Source organism: Scomber japonicus, chromosome 16 (assembly GCF_027409825.1).
Source record: "Scomber japonicus isolate fScoJap1 chromosome 16, fScoJap1.pri, whole genome shotgun sequence".
In the NCBI taxonomy this organism is placed as follows: Eukaryota; Metazoa; Chordata; class Actinopteri; order Scombriformes; family Scombridae; genus Scomber; species Scomber japonicus.
This window is the reverse complement of record NC_070593.1, coordinates 25,010,001-25,028,887: the sequence shown is the minus strand read 5'-3', so window position 1 is coordinate 25,028,887 and position 18,887 is coordinate 25,010,001. Positions and strand designations below refer to the sequence as shown.

Here is an 18,887-nt window from a genome sequence, read left to right as displayed (position 1 = left end):
CTTGTTTGTCTGTAGTGTTTTATTGCTCAAAACCAAAATATCCAATTTTCTACTTAAATTCAAATTGTGGAAAGACTGGCCAGATTAAAACATGCGTCCTGTTCGGCAGTTTGGTAACTACTTACGTCAGTAGTAAGAGGAGGGAGGAGAGAAATGTGAGTAAGGAGGGTTTTTTTTTTTTTTTTTTTTTAATTTTCTCCCGCCAACAACTGCAGTTCTTGGAAATGGAAGGACTGCCTGAGTGTCCTTCCCATCCCCCAGTGTGCTTGTTGGTGTGAACCCCCTTCTGGCGTAGCATTGGCCCATTTCAAATGTTAGGGAGGTGTGTTGCAGCCCTCTGCATACCAGCACTGACCCAAGCTCATTTGAACTCCTTTGACTATGCTGACCGTGCTTTTGCACTGTGACACGGTCCGTCAGCTTTTGTGACAGTTTGAACAACACCTTATTGAAGAGGAGTCAAGAAGATTATATCATGTTAGGCACGAACGTCACCCTGGACATTTGCTGCAAAAGCCTAACATATTTGCAATAATGTTAGCATTAACAGACCATTTTTGAGATATAGGCTTATTTGTTTTCTTGCTAAAAGTTATTTGAGATGTTTGATATCACTTTTATATCTGTACAGTTAATATGAGCCAGTTAGTTTAGCATAAAGACTGGAAAATGGGAACTAGCTAACTAGTTATCGGTATTTGATACCTTTTTAAGGTATCAACTGAAATAAATCAATACCCTAGTATAGTAATAGTATCGAAATGTTTCCCATCAAACGATATATGCAATTGATCCTTTTTGCAACCAATAAAATGTATGGACTTGCTTGCAGCCAATCAATGCAATCATTCTTCGATTTAATGCGGCATGTAATTGGCCCACTGCCACAGCAGCTACAACCCATCTGTGGCGATAAAGTGGTGGTGAATTAGAGTTGGAGTTGAGCAGCCAAGATGACACCTAAACGCTCTAAAGTGTGGCAACACTACACACAAATGTGTAATGGGTACAAAAGAAGTACTCAATTGGTATTGCTATCACTTTAAGGGGATTGGTACTGGTATTGTAGTATTTTAAACAATACTCAGCCCTAGAAATAACTAGCTTAGCAACAAAATCCTCATACCATCTCCTCTCAAGCTCATGAATTAACACATCAAATTCATCAATACAAAGCCCTTTCCACGATGGACAGGAAGCTTTTTATCCAGGTATTTGTTAAGAGATTGCCATCAGTAGAGAGATTACTGCATGAGGCCTGATGAAAAGGCTCCAGCCTAGTTCACTCTTTTTTGTTGGGACACGATTGACACTGTCCCACTGCAGAACAAATAAACATCATCTAGCAAAGTGTTATGTGGTATAGTTCTCTGATCTGGGTTCCAGGCAAATTGCCCCTCTTTTTCTTTCACAATGCTTTAGCTTCACCATGACAACTGGCAATCAGGCCACAGGAAGTGGGTCAACCAAAGCTGGCACAATAAAGGAAGGAAGTGCTATTTGATAGGTGGTACCATGTAAGCCGAACAATTGTGTAGACCCATGATATGCCTTGTGGGTTGTGATTTCTTAGGAAGATTTCGGTCCCATGTGGAATTCATTGAGGCATGTTCTCAAAAGTAGAGATATTGCATAATGATCCAACCAATGCTAATCAGAGCTTCATGGCAGTAGGACATGGGGCATAATAGCAAAGCATGGTGTGTTTCAGTTTGAATTATAAACACCGATCGAGCAACAAGGCAGAATTACTATGTTGCCTGGCCTGTGATTAGTGCCTCCATTTTCCTTGTCCATTGCATTGTGGGAGAATAGTGTCCATTAACTGTTTCGAGTATATTTAAACATACTCACATGTCCAGCGTGGACACACGGCTGACTCTAAACCAGGGGTCCGTTCGATAAAGCCTGCTCAGAAAAGCAGGGCTTATTGTTGAACACCTGACTTGAATGAGCCTAACAAATGAGATCAGGCTAAAGCGGTTCCATAAAGGCCAATCCAAGTTTGCGCGATCAGACTAATTCAAGACAGGCTCAAGTTTTCAGACTAATTGCATGTGCATACCATTCAAATGTATGTATGATGTTGAACATTGATCAAACAGATTCACAATGGCGAAATCTACCACAAAAATGCGACACAGCAGCAGCATTCTCCAGCAGAAGTGTCTGCTTACACTCCATTCTTTGGTGACCACTTCTGTCTATACCAAATCTGTTGGTACTCCATCTAATAACTTTTTAGTGCGTTCATAGCATGAGATACTGTTGACCTAACAAACAACTTAGACAAGGGTTTAAAGTCTTAAGCATTTCTGGAGGCAAGTATTAGATAACCGTTAGGACCCTTCTCACTGTGTTTGTCTTAATTTGACTTTACTTGTGAGTAACATGAATTATGGATGTACTCTCAAAATGTCCCATTCTGTGTGCTGTTATTTATTTCATTGTGTGTTTGGTAAGGTTAATGTGTCCACCTTGAGAAAAGGCTATATAACAATACTGTGTAGTGTGGATTTTGGACACAGCTTCAAGAGTTTACAGCCATGTTAGCGTCTATGTGAGGCATGTTAGGCACAGCAGATTGCAGCTACATGCTAACATGCTCCCAATGATAATGCTAACATGTTGATAATAGCAGGTATAATGTTTAAAATCGTTGTGTTAGCGTTCCAATATTTGTTAATTGCCACTAAAAACACGGACACAAATGGGTATGTAGCTAAATAGTTTTGCTGGTACACTATTTGATCATCAACAAAGTGTTAGACAAATAGAAATTGTGAGCTCATGATGGTAGAAAGGTCAAGAGATCAAAGTTTTTACATTCCATCCTATGGTGACCACTGCAGTCTCAACCAAATCTGATGGCACTCCTTCCAGCAACTTTGTGGTGTGTTCATAGTGTGAGAAACCTTCCAAATGCTGTTGACCTGACAAACAATTTACACAAGGTTTTAAAGTCTTAATCATTTCCGGAGGCGAGTAACCATTAAGACCTTTCTCACCGTCTTTATCCTAATTTGACTTTTCTTGTGAGTAACATGAATTGTGGATGTACTATTAAAATGTCCCAGACTTGAGTGCCTTGGTGGTCAAGTGGTTAACGCGCATGCCATATAATCGCAGTGTCCCTGGTCCGAATCCGGCAAGGGACCTATGCTGCAGGTCATTCCCCTCTCTCTCCCTGTTTCCTGTCAGCCTCTCTGCCAGCTACTGTCTAAATAAAGGCAAAAAAGGCCAAAAATAAATCTTTTTTATTTTTTCAGCAATGTGTCTCAGCCAGGTCTAGACATGTTCTGTCTATAAAGGCAGTTCTGGAAAGGGCAAGCAGCATAGAGAAGTGCAGGAGACACCTTAGTCATTCCAGGGTTTTCCTTTATGAATAACATTTGGAATTATGAAGTAAGAAAACCATACTTTCTAAAAGCAAAATATGTTTCAGAGTTTAGAGTCCTTAAAGTAGCCCATGTTGATGATAGCGTAATATTTCTTTTTTTTTTTTTTTGCTTAGCCTACCAAATAATTCCATATCTTATCATTTTCTAATTGTGTCTACATGTCTGTAAAACTAAAGAAAAACCCTTGAATGAGTAGGTTTGTCCAAACTTTTAACTGGTTCTGTAGTTTGTTATGTACTAAGTGACTTGGGGTCCAGGTAATTCATTTAAACATACACATGTTCTGTGAGTGACGATAAAACTATATGAGAGGGAAAAAATACCCTTTGGTTGAACTGCTTGCAGCTCATATCAATATTGAAGCTATAGCCTGTGATGTAGGATCACTAGTAGATGTATTTTTTTATTTGATTTGATTTGATTTGATTGAGATCTTTTTTAATGAATAAGTTCAGGTACCTTATGGTGCATTGTAAAACAACACTTGAACAATCTAAATGTTTGACCAACAGCACTGTTCTGACAGCTTTAACATTACTTTGAATTAAAATAAATATCTTTTGAATCATACATGCTACTCTGGCCCCACCGCTTCTTAAAACCTTTTTTCCCACTCCCTATAAATGTGCTGTAAGACATCTGTAAGACTTGTGGGGACATGTTAGAACCGACAACCCTTTACAGTCAGTAATAATGGTAGCTATAGTGCTGCTGATACTATTACTAGTACTATTTCAGTTTTAATGTTGCAAACTAACATTAATATGAAATAATAGTGTTTCTCCCATATTAAATTTAAACTACAAATATCAAACATTGTACAGAATGAGCAGCAGTTGGTGTCACGTTCCAGATGAGGTACGTCAGCAGCAGCTACTTAAAGTAAAGACACTACTGTCTAGCTGGAAGTGAGGTGATTTGAATCAGTCTAGAGCTGCAAACCAGCTGTCACTGATCTGCTGTGAGTCAGACCAAGGACGGCTCCTTTCAAAGATTAATCCACTTAACTAGTTAGATGGTCTGCCTTGACTAGCAGTCTTACACACACACAAATACACACGGCGTCACCTGGTGAGCAATGTCGGTCAAGTTTGACGACAAGGTAGTAGGGACAAGAGGAGATGGTGAGAGAAGACGTTTCTTTTTCTAAATTATTCATTTTAATTGATCGGCAACCTTTAAATCTTCATATTCCTCTGCACACTAATATATATTCTGGCCTTTGTTGCCCTGTCATCACTACATTTGTCCCTCCCTGACTTTATGTCACCACTATTTCTGGACTCTTTAGATCATGTCTACCTCTTTCATCTTCCCACACCCCACTTGAGTGTAAAGTGGTAGCTTTTGTGACTTTTTCCACCATCCCACAGCAATTCTGTCTTAATTATCTAAAATGGTTTTCAGGGTGGCGTCCATTGGGAATTGCGGTCTAAGATGCGTAGCATGCAATCGCAATGTCTATGTCTTGTCTATCTTCACTGTTAACTATGAAAAATAAAGAGGGCGAAATACCGGCAAAGGTGAATGGAGTTCAGAAGATAAAAAAGCATGTCATTGATGATGATCATGGCATTGTGCTACACACTTTGTCAGTTCTATATTTGACCTTTATATGGGCTATGTGTAAAATGCCTCCATATTGTATTCCCATCATCAATTCCCCTGATGATGGAAAGCAGATTTTGAGTCATTTAGGAAACCATGACTCATCTCGAAACCATGACACATCTCCACACTTAATAGGAATATTAGGCCATGAACTCCACTCAAAGGATACCTTCTATGAGGTCATATTATGAGTCTGCAAGTTACAGCCACTGTGCCATCTTTCTCCATTGAGGCGAAGGCATCAGTGCTGCTCAGCTTTAGAACAGCATCTAACCAGAGGCCAATGGGCAATTGAACCTTGATGAGGTTAGGCAAGGACATTTTTCTTCATTTATTACAAATGTGTGCCAACTTGCTAAAACTTTGTAGGCATTTGAACACGTGATGGTGCAAATATGATGGTATTAATGGTAGCAACCACGATGCGGAGTGTAAAGCAGCAAGCCTCCTCTTCAGTCTGTGTCTTTTACCCCCAAATGGATCAAAGGAGTGAAATGTGCTGATGCAGGATGTTCACCGAGCTTCAGGCCAACCCAGGAAAGCACAAAAGATGTTCCAGTGAAAATACGATGCCTTTTTTTTTTTTTTTTTTTTTTTTGCCTGAGTCTCCCCACTGCCGAGCGAACTAACTGTGGGCAACTCAACCTTGAAAAAAGAAGAAATGATGAGTCAGCAGAGGGCCAGATTAAACAGCTCTCCTCTCATCACTCCAGGGACAGAGCTGTAGACAGGGCAGCTCTGTGACCAAATAATAATTTAATTGTCAGGTCATGTTGATATAATTTAAACTGTAATTAGGCTTAATTTAAGAAATAGTTCATTTTATTCAAACCTATTATTCAATAAATCAATCAGACTTTGGGTGTGTTAATAATATGACATTCTAAATAATAATCATTTCCAAGCAAATTCACTGCAAAAGCTCTTCTTCTATCTATTACTGACATACTGACTGTAAACTTTCTGAATCACTTGTATTTATACTGGCTCTTCATTCCTCTTTCTCCTCCTGTCTCCCATCTGACAGACAGGCACGTGTACAAAGGCGCCAAATGGATTCAGGTCACTGTCACAGAGAGTTTTCACAGTGATGCTGAGGACGTGACCCCGATGTGTCAGCACCAGCGCTCCACTAATAATACGAAGCAGAGGGATACCAACTTTTCAACACAAAACAGATGTGTGATGTTCACCCCGACACACACCACAGTGATTAGATAGATAAGTTGACAGGCATTTGATCTGTCTAGCAGCCATCCATGCACACTTTGTCTATCTTTTTTTCTTTAGGACAATTTTAGGGTTAATATTTCAACAATCTTCTGCGCTGTAAGAATGTTGGAAACTTGGAGTGAAACTGACCTTCAGATTTGAGACACAAAGTAATACAAGCTGCATTATGTCTCAACGGTATCACAATGGCATTTTAAAGATAAGCAGCTTGCATATTTTACTTCACAGGGTGTTATTAAACCATGCTGTGGTGTTACAGTCATGTCAGAAAAAATGTTTTCCACAGCAAGGAATCTTAAAGTCATGTGCTCCACAGAAGGGATGTAGTGAAAAGGTTTTTATCTTATTCTTTATTATCCACAAAATGTGTCCTCACTGCCGTCTTGTCCCAAATACCATGTTACACGGTGGAGGAGTGCTGAATATGGGTCTACGATTCTTTGTTTGACAAGAGAGAAGAGAGTGTACAGCCACGCTGGCAGCTCTGTGAGGCTGTACTTAAGCACAGTGGTACTTTGAACTAAATTATAAAGTCAGCTTGCTAACATGCTCACAGTGACAATAGGCCTTTTTCACAGCAGACGTTTTGACTTGTCATGATAGGAAAGGCAAAGGGGTTACTGACATTCTTCATTCTATTCAAGTGTCCCAGTAAACCATGACATGCACAATATGAGGACTGATGCAGTGTGATTAAGTTATTAGTGTCACAATTTTGGCCATAAACCAAACTGTTGGACAAATCTAAAATTTGGTGCTAGATATAAAGTCTGAAGATCTTTCAACTTATTACAATTCATCCTGGAAAGATCATTAATGTTTACCATACATTTTAAATGGCAACACATCCATTAGCTACTGAGACTTTTCACCAAATAAATAAGTGGATCGCATGGTGGAGCTTGCAAAGTCAGTAGGATTCATCCTCTGGAGGAAATGAATGTCTGTTAAAAAATGTTGCGTCTATCCATCTTGTAGATGTATTAACATTTCACTAAAATCCAAGTATGTCGTGCTAATGGTGACACTAGGGTAAAGAGTTAGAGGATCACCAAAGCCAGCAGGGTTTGTCCTTTCAGATCCATGAATTTCTGCACAAAATCTTATGACCATAGTTGAGATATTTAAGGCTGTACCAGAGTGGTTGACTGACAGAAAGAAAGGCCTCATTACATGTATCTCTAAAGCAGACGTAGCTAGCATTAATAAAAAGTGTCAGATACATGATTTTTACAGTCTTTAAAGAGATGCAATAACCTCTAAAATAAGAAATAACACACTATTCCTCTTATAAATTAAGAATTGAATTCATAAGCAATAAATAAACATTTGTTCAATCCAACACACTCAGAGGCTAATGTTAGCAAACTGTAGGTGGGTCTTGTTGTGTGGTTGGAGTAACTGATATGTTTCATTCACTGTCTGGCTACTTTACGTAATGTTTGAGCATTTATCGTTATCTCAAAAATGCCACTAGTGGCTTCAGTGGTCACTGTTCAACAAAGATAAGAACACGCAGCTAACACTTATAATTCACCTCAGCACTTCCCCTCCTCTTTGTGATACTCACCAGACGTCGGTGATACTAACAGTAGAGGGAAAAACAGGCGTGCGGTATGAAAATCTGTTTGTTTTACCTAGCTTTAATCCTTTAATTCAGTTTGTATAAAGGCTTACAAGAAAAGGCAAACAACAGTAGGAAAACTGAAGTGTTTGCTTTATTGGTGGAGGTAAACCATTTATAAATTACCATGCAATTTGCGTTACAAAGGGTATATTTAAAACCATTCCCGTTAAAACATATTTTATTTAGTTACGCAATTTCTTTATGTATTTGGTACAGTGAATGAAGACATGTATCTAAACATAGATTACGTATGCAAGATGTCAAGGCAGGATTAGTATGACATTAGCCTTAAATGTCCTGACGACAGATGAGCTCGGTCAACAGAGACACACAAGAATCACTTTCTTTGGAAAGTTTCATTCTTGATTAATGGTGCTGCTTTTATGCCAACAACGTCAGAGTTGTGTCTAAATTCAGGGATTGCACTACAGTTCGTAACAATGCATTTCCTTTCTGTGGCTGGCTGGTCTTGGTTCAGTAGCTTTGTGGCGCAATGGTTTCGACTCTACCCAGCTGTCCGGCTGGAGTCTGTCACCCCTCCCGCCCCCTCAAAGGCACTCTGTCTAATTTGAGATGACAAATGGACCAGAGTCAAAAGAGTAAAGTAACACCACAGGTACCATCTGTTCGGGTGGGCCAAAAGCCATGAAAAGAAACAGTAAGATTTCCGGTCTAAGTAGCTGTCTGGGCAAGCCACATATGTTAATGTATATTGAGGTCAAGCTTCATGGATTTTGCCGGTTAACCTCTTATGAAGACTAAACACCTGCAATCCTCTACCTCTGACCCTGCAACTACGTAGTTGTTTAAATTAATGAGTCAGCCACTGTTGACAACAGGCTTATGCAAAGTGTGTGACACTTCAGTAGTCAGTTATTGAGCATATAGGCTGTATTGTCACATGATAACTGATAGACACCGATGGAATAGTAGGCATAGATAGATATAGATAGATTTATACTTAAGTGAATGTAAACATCTAGGTTGTGATGTTTGACCAAAGTATTGTATGAAAGGGACCTTTTCAAAAACTGATCTTCAAAAAATTAACTAAATACTAAAAACATGCTAAACCCTAAGTGTAAACTTGTATTGGGAGTAAAGCTCATAACCTAACTACGTAAAATCATCATGTCATGTAGTTTAAGAGCGTTCTATATAATTTTCGTCAGCCCTTGACATTCATGTTTTCACACATAAACTGTTTTGTTTCACCAACTATTGCTGTATTCTTTTTTGTATCCTCTAAGAGAGAAAAAACAGCATGCCCTGAGAATGATCCTTACCATCTTCCAATTCTGTCTCTATGGGATAGAATTGATTATTTATCAATATATTTAAAATGCAGGAACAACAAACAACAGTTAAAATAGCATACAAACTAAACAAATACAGTAAGCTACACGATTAACACAAGCAAACTGTCTATATTAGTTTTTCAAAACAGAGATTAGAAATACATTGGGATACTATTCCATATTACACTTGTAGCACCCGACCCATGTAGCTATGTCTAAAGAGTGATGTTTCATGGGTTGGGCCCTGGGTACTTTACCCGTGGCTGACTGTGCTAAACTATGCAACAGAAGTGTGTGCTATATGTAAAACTAGCCCCAGCTCGTCCTGCCTCGTATTACCACTTTGTACCTCAAGTGGCAGCAGTGAGTCACTGTAGCGTCCAGTCTGATCTCGAACATGAGTGGATGAAGTATCTTAATTCGATACCACCTCAGAATGGCCACTAGGTGGAGCTTAAGCGGTTCTGAGCATCACTGATAACATTTTTCAGCCAAGTGTGTTACAGTTTATAAGCTGTATGATGTTATACTGTGTTAAAAAAAAGAATAACACAATGTACAGCGTCCTTGCTGACACATTCAGAATCTTTACTGCTTTTACTGTTAGCATTTTTCGTTAACAGGTGGCTTGCTTTTTGGGTGCGCTTGGAAAATTTTAATTTCAATGGGCTCATTATTACAGCTTTGGATTTCTTTGTAATGTAGCTCAGTGTTAACAATTACATCTTTCTCAGTCCTGAAACTCACACCACTTTCTGACGCCTCAAAAAATCAATATTAACATGCGACAACTGGGCGACTAATGGTTTCAAATAATGACAACTAGCTGACATGGAAAATCTTTGGTCTAGGGCAGCCCTAATAATTACTCTCCAGCAGTTTTTACAACTTTTCACACATCTTTGTCTGTTGTCTTGTCTCACTAGCCCTTGGCTTCACACTATGGGGTTACCTTTACACCCCTCCTCCCACCCTACCTATTTTGGGCTGGCAAGTTTGCAACAACCAATGCAACAGTAAAAAAACAATTTGAATTTCAAGACTTAATCAACACAGTGGCAATGATTAGTTTATCAGCCTATGTTATTTTGTAATTCACTATGAACTGCATTAAATACTGTTGAATTGTTTTTACATGCATCAGTTTTCTTTCATCAGCTTTTTTCATTAGTTACAAGTTACGGCCATGGTGCGTTATCCATGCTGAACTGGATAGTACAATACAGGAAAAACATGTTGATGAAGCTGTAAAACTGGTAATTGAATTGTGCAACTATGAAGTAGGAGCTAACAAATAAGTGAAGAGAAACACAACACCAGATACTACACATGACCCACAGTCACCAAGGATTGTACACTGCACTGTATCTTGTGGGTGGCCAATAACAATCATCATCCTTGTCTTTTGTGTGGCCTTGCAAATGTGGGGGTTAGGCCACAATGGTCCACAGTAATGATAACAGAAAGTCCACACAGAGTGAGAGTTAGACATTACATGAGGAGGAGAAGGAGAAGGGTGAAGGAGAGAGTAGACATTCGGTGGAAGAGAAAACAGAAACAAAAGGAAATAGCTGGAGAGAAAAAAAAATTAGAAACAAAGAGTCCCGGGTTTGCTATGTAATATGTTTTAAGCGTTCTGTGATCTTGTGATTTTGGACAAGTTGATAAACATCTGTTGAAAATGAATTAGCCCCCAAGTGTGGGCCCACTTCCTGCCTGACAGGCATGAGTCTGCATAGGAGGAGAGGCCTGCTAGAAAAAGTTCAGACTCAGGGCAGACTATAAGGAAAACTGCAATGCATGAAGATTGCAAATTATATCACTATGTCAATGTGGTGTTTACCCTCATTTTAACTTGTTTGACCAGTTCAGAAAGGGCTGTGCTTTTTACTTTTTGATGATTAAACTACTTGGAGAAAAAAAAAAGCAACTCTGCAGACTTTCTTTTTTTTTTTTTTTTAATAGAAACACTGTTGTGTGAGGAGTAGAATGCCATCTTGATTGTGGCCTGGAGACCTGGAAAAGATATTAAGCAAAGCCCACAGATATGCGGTCCTCATGAAACCCTAAAGTTTCCTGTTAGTGGCCTGTGCAACATTTCCACATGGACGGTTGGGCCACACTAACCAAATTCTTCATTTTCCTCCATTTAGTAATGTCTGCTTGGAAACCAAATGTCTATGAAAGCAACCTTTGGACTGATTAGAAAGTGCAGTAAGGGGGAATGTTTGGAGGTCAGGAAATTGGGGGCCTTCAGGAAAAAGTATTTCACTGAGTAGAAGTAGTAGCACCATAACAGACAGATATAAACCTGCACACAATTTTCAGTGGTTTACAGCAGCATGTATGGTAAACATCTTTTACATACGTGGTTAAGGGCATAGGTAAAACCGCATTAATTCAAATGAAACTACATGTACTAAAGAGCTGTTTTGGTGTACACAGCTGTGTTGGCACATTGCTATCTCTGAGTCATCTTGTGATCTCCCTTAATCTCATCAAGCAGGTGAAAACGTTTTGAGTAAGACTGAGCAGACTTTTGTCAAACCAGGTCACAGAGACTCTGCTGTCAGTCAAAACCAGCAGACTGTGCAAGCACTGTGCAAATACAGTGCAAGTTTCTTCCATTGCAGCTGGCCTGCACTAGTGATCATTGTCATCATCATCAATGTGAAGTCAGTTTGATTAAGGCATGCAATGTCTTTATTAGGGCTACAATGAATATCAATTATTTTTAATTGTTGAGTAAAGCACCAACCTGGTTTGTCAATAAAATATAAGAAAATAGTGAAAAACAGAATTTGCAAATACTAACATGACTTACTTATTTACAATCATTCATCACTGAAAATGAAAAAATACAACTAGCCTATAAAATCCACATATTTGAGAACCTTCAGAAAATGTGCATTTGGCTTAATGACTAAAACAATGATCAAATATCAAAACATTTTCTGTTAATTTAATTAGTTAATCATATTATTCTAAAATACTTTTCTAATTTTAAATTTCTGCAGTCTGGCAAGCACTTTTGAACACTTAAACAGGAGAAAAACTTCAATTTAACATAAAAGAGACATTTCAAAGGTTCAAATCTACATTTACTTGTTCAGTAAGGCAAGGAAACCTGCCACAAAAGACAATAGAGGTCAGGTTTTTACATGAAATGGCACAAACTCTGACTGTAGTTCTGTGAGTGCTGAACACTAGTTAACTGTGGGCTTTGTCTCGTTGTAATCACAATGCAATGACAAGACTACAGCTATTTCAGATTTGGGATGTCGAACTGGTTGAAACTGGTTGTTAACTGTTACTTTAGATAATGCGTAGTTAACGGTACTAGTCCCTGTCTGTCTTTAGCACCATGTGGATGAGGTGACAAGCCTAAACCGGTTCATACGTGGATGGGAGGCCGGTTTCAGCTGGCTGCGTTGCCATAGTAACGTGCCGTCTATAAATACTCTGGGGCTCCGTTATCAGCCTCCACTCAGTTGCAGTCGTTGTAGTGAGGCGGTGCCTTCAGCAGCGGATTTCATTGTGAAAAGGAGCAGCTTTTTTTTATCCCAGCACTTTGGTCTAATGGACACACTCTTTGTAAATGCTTTTTAAGGTAAGTTGGAAGCTTTCGAAGTCGTCTTACTAAGAGCTACGCATTTAAAAACGTTTGTCAACTAACATTTAGCCGGCGGTTTGGTTTGGTTTGATTATGGCGGTTTGAAAAGAACAAAGGAAAATTAGATTTGAATAGGGTCATTTTGCTATTTCGTCGAAACGTTAATTCATTTCTAACGTTAAATTAAAAAACGCTCTTAGTGTTGCCTAACATTACGACGTGGCCTTTCTGGTTAAGTTAGCTACCCATTATTTCATATGCGAAACTAGCAAACTAACCACATAACGTTAGCCTGTGAGATTGACTTGTGGCCGTGGGCGTCAGTATGTTGACTTGATATTTAGAAGTCTTTTTAAACTGTTTACTTGGATAACTTCGTTTATTCACGTTAGTAGCAACTTCAAATGCTAAATCGCCTCATGGCATGAAGATCTCTAAGCGGAACCGGCATATCGACGTTGGCGTCATTCGTTAGCCCCTGATTGGTTCGTCTTTACGCCATTCTTTCAAGTATAAGGGCGGATCTTATTTGTAATTGGATTAAAGCTTGCATGGGCGGGGCTTAGACAGTTGGATCTTTGAATGAGGTTTTTTTTGTGTGGAGATGGTGTCAAGTTGTCATGACATGGTTATAAAATGGAGCGCGGTGAATGACTGGAGAGCTACAGCTTTATTGACCTTCCATGAGTTACTTATTATATATTTTGTAGAATTATCTAACTTTTTTTGTCAAATGTGAAATATTTCAGACACTAAATCATTTTTTATCGCAATTTTTATTCAAAATGTAAGCTTAAAACTCACTTAAGTTGAGTTCACTGAGCATTTTAATGAGTTTTACATTTAAAACGTTTTTTTCCAGAAATTGCTTGAATTCTCCTTCACAAAATGCTGCTTTATTTCATGACTGTCAACCACTCTTTGTTAACAGAATAACCACTCTAGGAGAACGCACTCTGGCTACTCAGCAGGCCCTGGCCTTGAGTCTTATCTGAAAGGATTTAACTTCACTGGTGAGCCTCCTTGGCTTCTCTGCACCTGAGACACAGCAAACCAAATTCCATCTCTTTCGTATCCAAGTAAGTATTTCACTCCACCATCTCATACAGATAACACTGTAACAAAATGGTCATTCAGTAAATTGCACCACTTTGAGAATGACTCACACTTACACCGTTTTGAGACCTTCCCATGAGTTGGGTAGTAAAATGAACTTTCGTAATCAAGAACACATACGACACATTGTTCTGAAAAGCTGAATGTAATCTAAGTGTACCCACCCACTCTCTCTTCCAGTTTCTAAGTGACCAATCAAAAGGACCTCTTGTGACCATGAACACTCCCACCGAGTTTGATTTCTCTTTCCTGGAGGAGGGTTTCTCTGCTCGGGATATTGTCGAGCAGACGATTAATGAGTCATCCATGACGGTAAGTGTTCTGTGTTGTCATTGTTTAGGAGAGGTGATAAGTTTATTTACTTTTTTATTTGACAGGGATGACACATAAGAATTGTTACTTTAATATAAAATGCATCTGATGTAATGTGTGTTGGATTTCAAGTCACAACTAATTTGCATTCCTTGCCTCTGGTTAGTGTTTTAATGGATAAAACACTTATGATAACACACTCACACAGGCTTAAAACAGACAGACAAACAACCACCATCAACAGCCTTTGAAAAAGATACACTACAAGCTATAATTAAGAATCATGACTATAAACGATAAGTAAGGAAGATGTTGACAGGATGCAATTCAAATCCTACCCTCTGACTATCATTTACATGAACAAGAATTATTACACTTTGCTGACATTACATGCATAGAATAGTTGTTTGCAGTGTTAATCTGTAGTAGCCTTTTTTTGTTATTGCTGGCCAGCTTTTGTAAAATACGTCCCTCTTTTTCATTCGCTCAATTACAGGATGACAGAGATGCCTTCTACGTCTGCGACTTGGGCGACGTGTTAAAGAAGCACCTGCGCTGGGTGAGGGCACTGCCCCGTGTCTCTCCTTTCTACGCTGTCAAATGCAACGACAGCCGGGCTGTGGTTATGACTCTGGCATCCCTGGGAACTGGCTTTGACTGTGCCAGCAAGGTGCGTGTTTTTAAAAGTTGTCTGAATAATGTGATACAAAGCTCTGTTGGTCAAGTGCTGAAATGGCATTTTAAATTATTACTTTTGTTTTCACTGACTGTTGGTCTCACTTCTTCCTCTAGACGGAGATTCAGCTGGTTCAGTCTCTGGGTGTGGATCCAAGCAGAATCATCTATGCCAACCCCTGCAAGCAGGTTTCTCAGATCAAGTATGCGTCTGCCCATGGTGTCCAGATGATGACTTTTGATAGCGAGGTGGAACTGATGAAAGTGGCCCGCTATCATGACAACGCCAAGTAAGGCTCTACAGCAGGCTTATCATTATCGTCCATGCTATGAGGGCGTTAGCAGCATTTACATATAAGTCATTTACGACCCTTCCACTTACTGACTGCTTTTGTTCTCAGGTTGGTACTGCGCATTGCCACAGATGACTCAAAGGCAGTGTGTCGCCTCAGCGTGAAGTTTGGGGCGCCACTCAAAGCTTGTCGGGGTCTCCTCGAGCGGGCCAAGGAACTGGGTCTGGATGTGATTGGTGTGAGCTTCCATGTCGGCAGCGGCTGCACTGACCCAGAGACCTACATGCAGGCTATCACTGATGCCCGCTGCGTCTTCGATATGGGGGTGAGTTGTGACCGATGTATACACATGAAACAGTGATTGATGTGGGTTTTCAATCAGAAAAGTAAACTAAGACTTTTACTTTCATGACTCCCTTTAGGATGAGCTGGGCTTCAACATGGACCTGTTGGACATCGGAGGTGGTTTCCCCGGCTCAGACGATGCTGAACTCAAATTTGAAGAGGTATGTTTAATATTTATCAGGCAAAGTATCATTGCCTTGTCAGTTTAACTCAATCTAACATGGTAGTACAGCTGACAATTTTGTTTTTATTTAAATATTCTGACTTCATTTTTTTTCATGTTAGATCACAGCCGTTATCAATCCAGCCCTGGACAAGTATTTCCCTGCTGACTGTGGTGTGAGGATCATTGCTGAGCCAGGGCGCTTCTACGTGGCTTCTGCTTACACTCTGGTGGTCAACATCATTGCCAAGAAGGTCATCATAGACGATGAATCAGCCTCTGATGGTAAAAGCCTCGATTTAAGAAAACCTGTTTATTCTGAACATTTATCATTAGTAAATTTCAGTAGTTAAATGGCTGACTTATGCTTTTGTCACAGAGGAAGATGAAGGGACCAATGATAGGACCCTGATGTACTACGTCAACGATGGAGTGTACGGATCCTTCAACTGTATACTTTATGACCACGCTCACTGTCTGCCAACATTGCATAAGGTAAGCAAAAATCAAGGATTAAAATAGCGACCATATTTCTTGTCTCAAGACAAGTTGTAATAAAGGTTATGTTTAACCCTGTGTCCCTCACCCTTTTTTTTTTTTTTTTTCTACCAATAGAAGCCAAAGCCAGATGAGGTCATGTACCCCTGCAGTATCTGGGGCCCAACATGCGACGGCCTTGATCGTATTGTCGAGCAGTGCAGCCTGCCGGACATGCAGGTGGGCGACTGGCTGGTTTTCGAGAACATGGGCGCCTACACTGTGGCCGCCTCCTCCACCTTCAACGGCTTTCAGAGACCAGACATGCATTACGTCATGTCCCGCCCCGCCTGGTGAGTACATGTCACAGAAGCATTATATGGCAGGTTCAAACGCATTTTGTGTTCCGAGTGAAGCTTTAACTCTACCTGCGTTTTTCCCTTCTCCAGGCAACAAGTGCAGCAGATCTGTTCCCAGGGCCTGCCAGCTCCTGCGGAGGAGTCCTGCCTGTTTGAAGTGCCAGCCTGCTGTGGCAGAGAGAGCAACTTGGAGATGCCCACTAAGCCCTGCCAGGCCCATGTGGTTTAAACACATTCTGTCTCACAGCAGTGTTTCCCAAATCTAGCATTTCTTGCCATTTAATTATTGGAGAAGGTTCTTTACTTTTTTCTTCTTCTTCTCCCAAAATGTACGTGAAATTTCAAGGCCAGTTACTTGACAGGAGAATGAGAGGAGCATGTTGTCGCACACATTTCAGTGTTCTGTATGGAAGTTGGGGATCAACCCTCGATGACATGAGGCTGAATCACACTCTGAGTGTCTCTGTGGGTTCCAGGCGTACTGTTACAGGGCAGCTCTGTACATGAAATTGGTACTGAAGTCGTTCAGACCTGTATATACGGTGAACGACTGTAAGAACTGTGTTCATGAATAACCTATTTGCGGAACTAGAAGACAACGGGGAGAGAAACAGTTGCTTTCCAAATGAACTTCACTGAAGGTGAATCCCATCACCACAGGACTCACAACACTTGAAACTTGTAGCAATAAGTCCAAGAGGTGAGGGGTTACTCATACACTATTAACTCAATATAATAACAAAATAATCATTCTAATAATTCTCTAGTTTACGTTCATTGAACTGTTGCCCCCTCGAAGCCTTGTTAACAGCTGATTTCACAGCCTTAGCTAGTAACTCGCAAAGATTTGGTCGGAGGAGTGATTTAATTCCTCAACAATGGCTGCTATTTTTATATTTATCTTTTTCCATGATCTCCACTTCTGTACAGAACTCCTCAAGTGTTAATCATCTAGATTTGAACATTTCCGTAAGCACCATATTCAATATCTTTTGACCTTTTCTCGAAGCAATAGGATATCAATGTGTTTGTGTTCAGTTAATGGCTCCCATGCAAAAGTTAATATGCAGTCCCACTCAGAAACTCGCATTAAATAATATATACATGCATCATACTATGTATGTCGAAACATCACAGAGTATTACCCTGTACTGAAATGGCTTAAGCATGTGAAACAAAGTTGGATCCAAACACAAGACATTTTTAGGTCTCTATGTAAAGCATGTGTTTTATCTTATTTGTTGTAGTCACTAGAACACTACAGATGCCACCACATCCCAAACAAATCTTCAAGGTCAACACTTCTCCATGGGGACTCAAAAAGCAGACTGCACCTCTCCTCTTCTCCTCCTTATGTTATGTTTATTATTTTCATGTTTTGTAACCTGTAGAAAGCAAGAAGTCTGTTCATGATATTAATAAGAAACTGTGTTTAATCATACATTCAAAATGGATACGAAAGAGACGGGATTGCAAATTCATAATGCTTTCCTATGGAAACTTTTTGAAGTTTTGTATTTTTTTAATAAATAAAACATTAGGTGCAGAGCCGAATTATGGTTGTGTGTTTTGTACATATGGGACAAAAATAAAAGCCACTGAGATGTATAGTTGGATGTTAAGCTTCATTGTGCAGAATGATGTGTATGCAGAATGTTTAACGAGTGGGCCTAAAAGCATGATTTGTGACATCACCACTAGTCTGGAGCCAAGCCTGATTAAATATTTGACTTCCACAAGTGTGATGTGGAAAATTGAAGCCTCTAGTGCGCATACACTGAGAATGGACTTTAAAGTGAAACAGGAGACATTTTGTGTCCAGTAGTTAAACTTAATATATTTACACATTATAGAGGTGAAGGAGGAAATATTATTTATATTATATTATATATATTATAAGAAACAAACAGATTTTACTTTTTGTAGAAAACCATTAATCAGATACGCATTATTATTCAGCTTGTAACAGTAATGTGTTTTAAATCATGTTTGGAGGGGATTTATAAGTAAACTGGATGCAGGATGTTTCAAGAGCTCCATCTAGTGTTTGTAAAAAGGAAGTGTTTTAATCATTGCAACTTTCTCAACATGGCATACAGTTGAGGTGCCTTTAAAAAGAGTCACATTTCAGTTATTTTCCTTCCCAATCAACTGTTTTTTAAACATAATGCAAAGTAATTGATCTGGCATTCCAGTGTGCAATCCAAATACACACTAACGAATCTCTTCTCAAATAATGTTCATGCTCAGACATGTGTACGTGTCATTTCTGACCTTTATTTTACACAAGACAAAAACTGCATCTATCACACCATTTGCGTATGCACTTAAACAGAAACTGTATCACTCAGTAATGTCATTTAG

General features: G+C 39.5%; 1 protein-coding gene across 1 annotated transcript; it reads left to right on the top strand.

The window, feature by feature from the left end:
* The first annotated feature begins 12,666 nt into the window (after positions 1–12,666).
* On the top strand, positions 12,667–18,076 carry odc1 (ornithine decarboxylase 1). The gene is made up of 11 exons (XM_053335524.1): positions 12,667–12,780; positions 13,715–13,862; positions 14,080–14,211; positions 14,708–14,881; positions 15,004–15,176; positions 15,288–15,504; positions 15,602–15,685; positions 15,810–15,972; positions 16,067–16,182; positions 16,303–16,517; positions 16,614–18,076. Exons 3-11 carry the CDS (start codon positions 14,116–14,118, stop codon positions 16,750–16,752), a joined length of 1,377 nt encoding a protein of 458 aa, XP_053191499.1. The 5' UTR covers positions 12,667–12,780; positions 13,715–13,862; positions 14,080–14,115; the 3' UTR covers positions 16,753–18,076.
* The last annotated feature ends 811 nt before the right edge of the window (positions 18,077–18,887 follow it).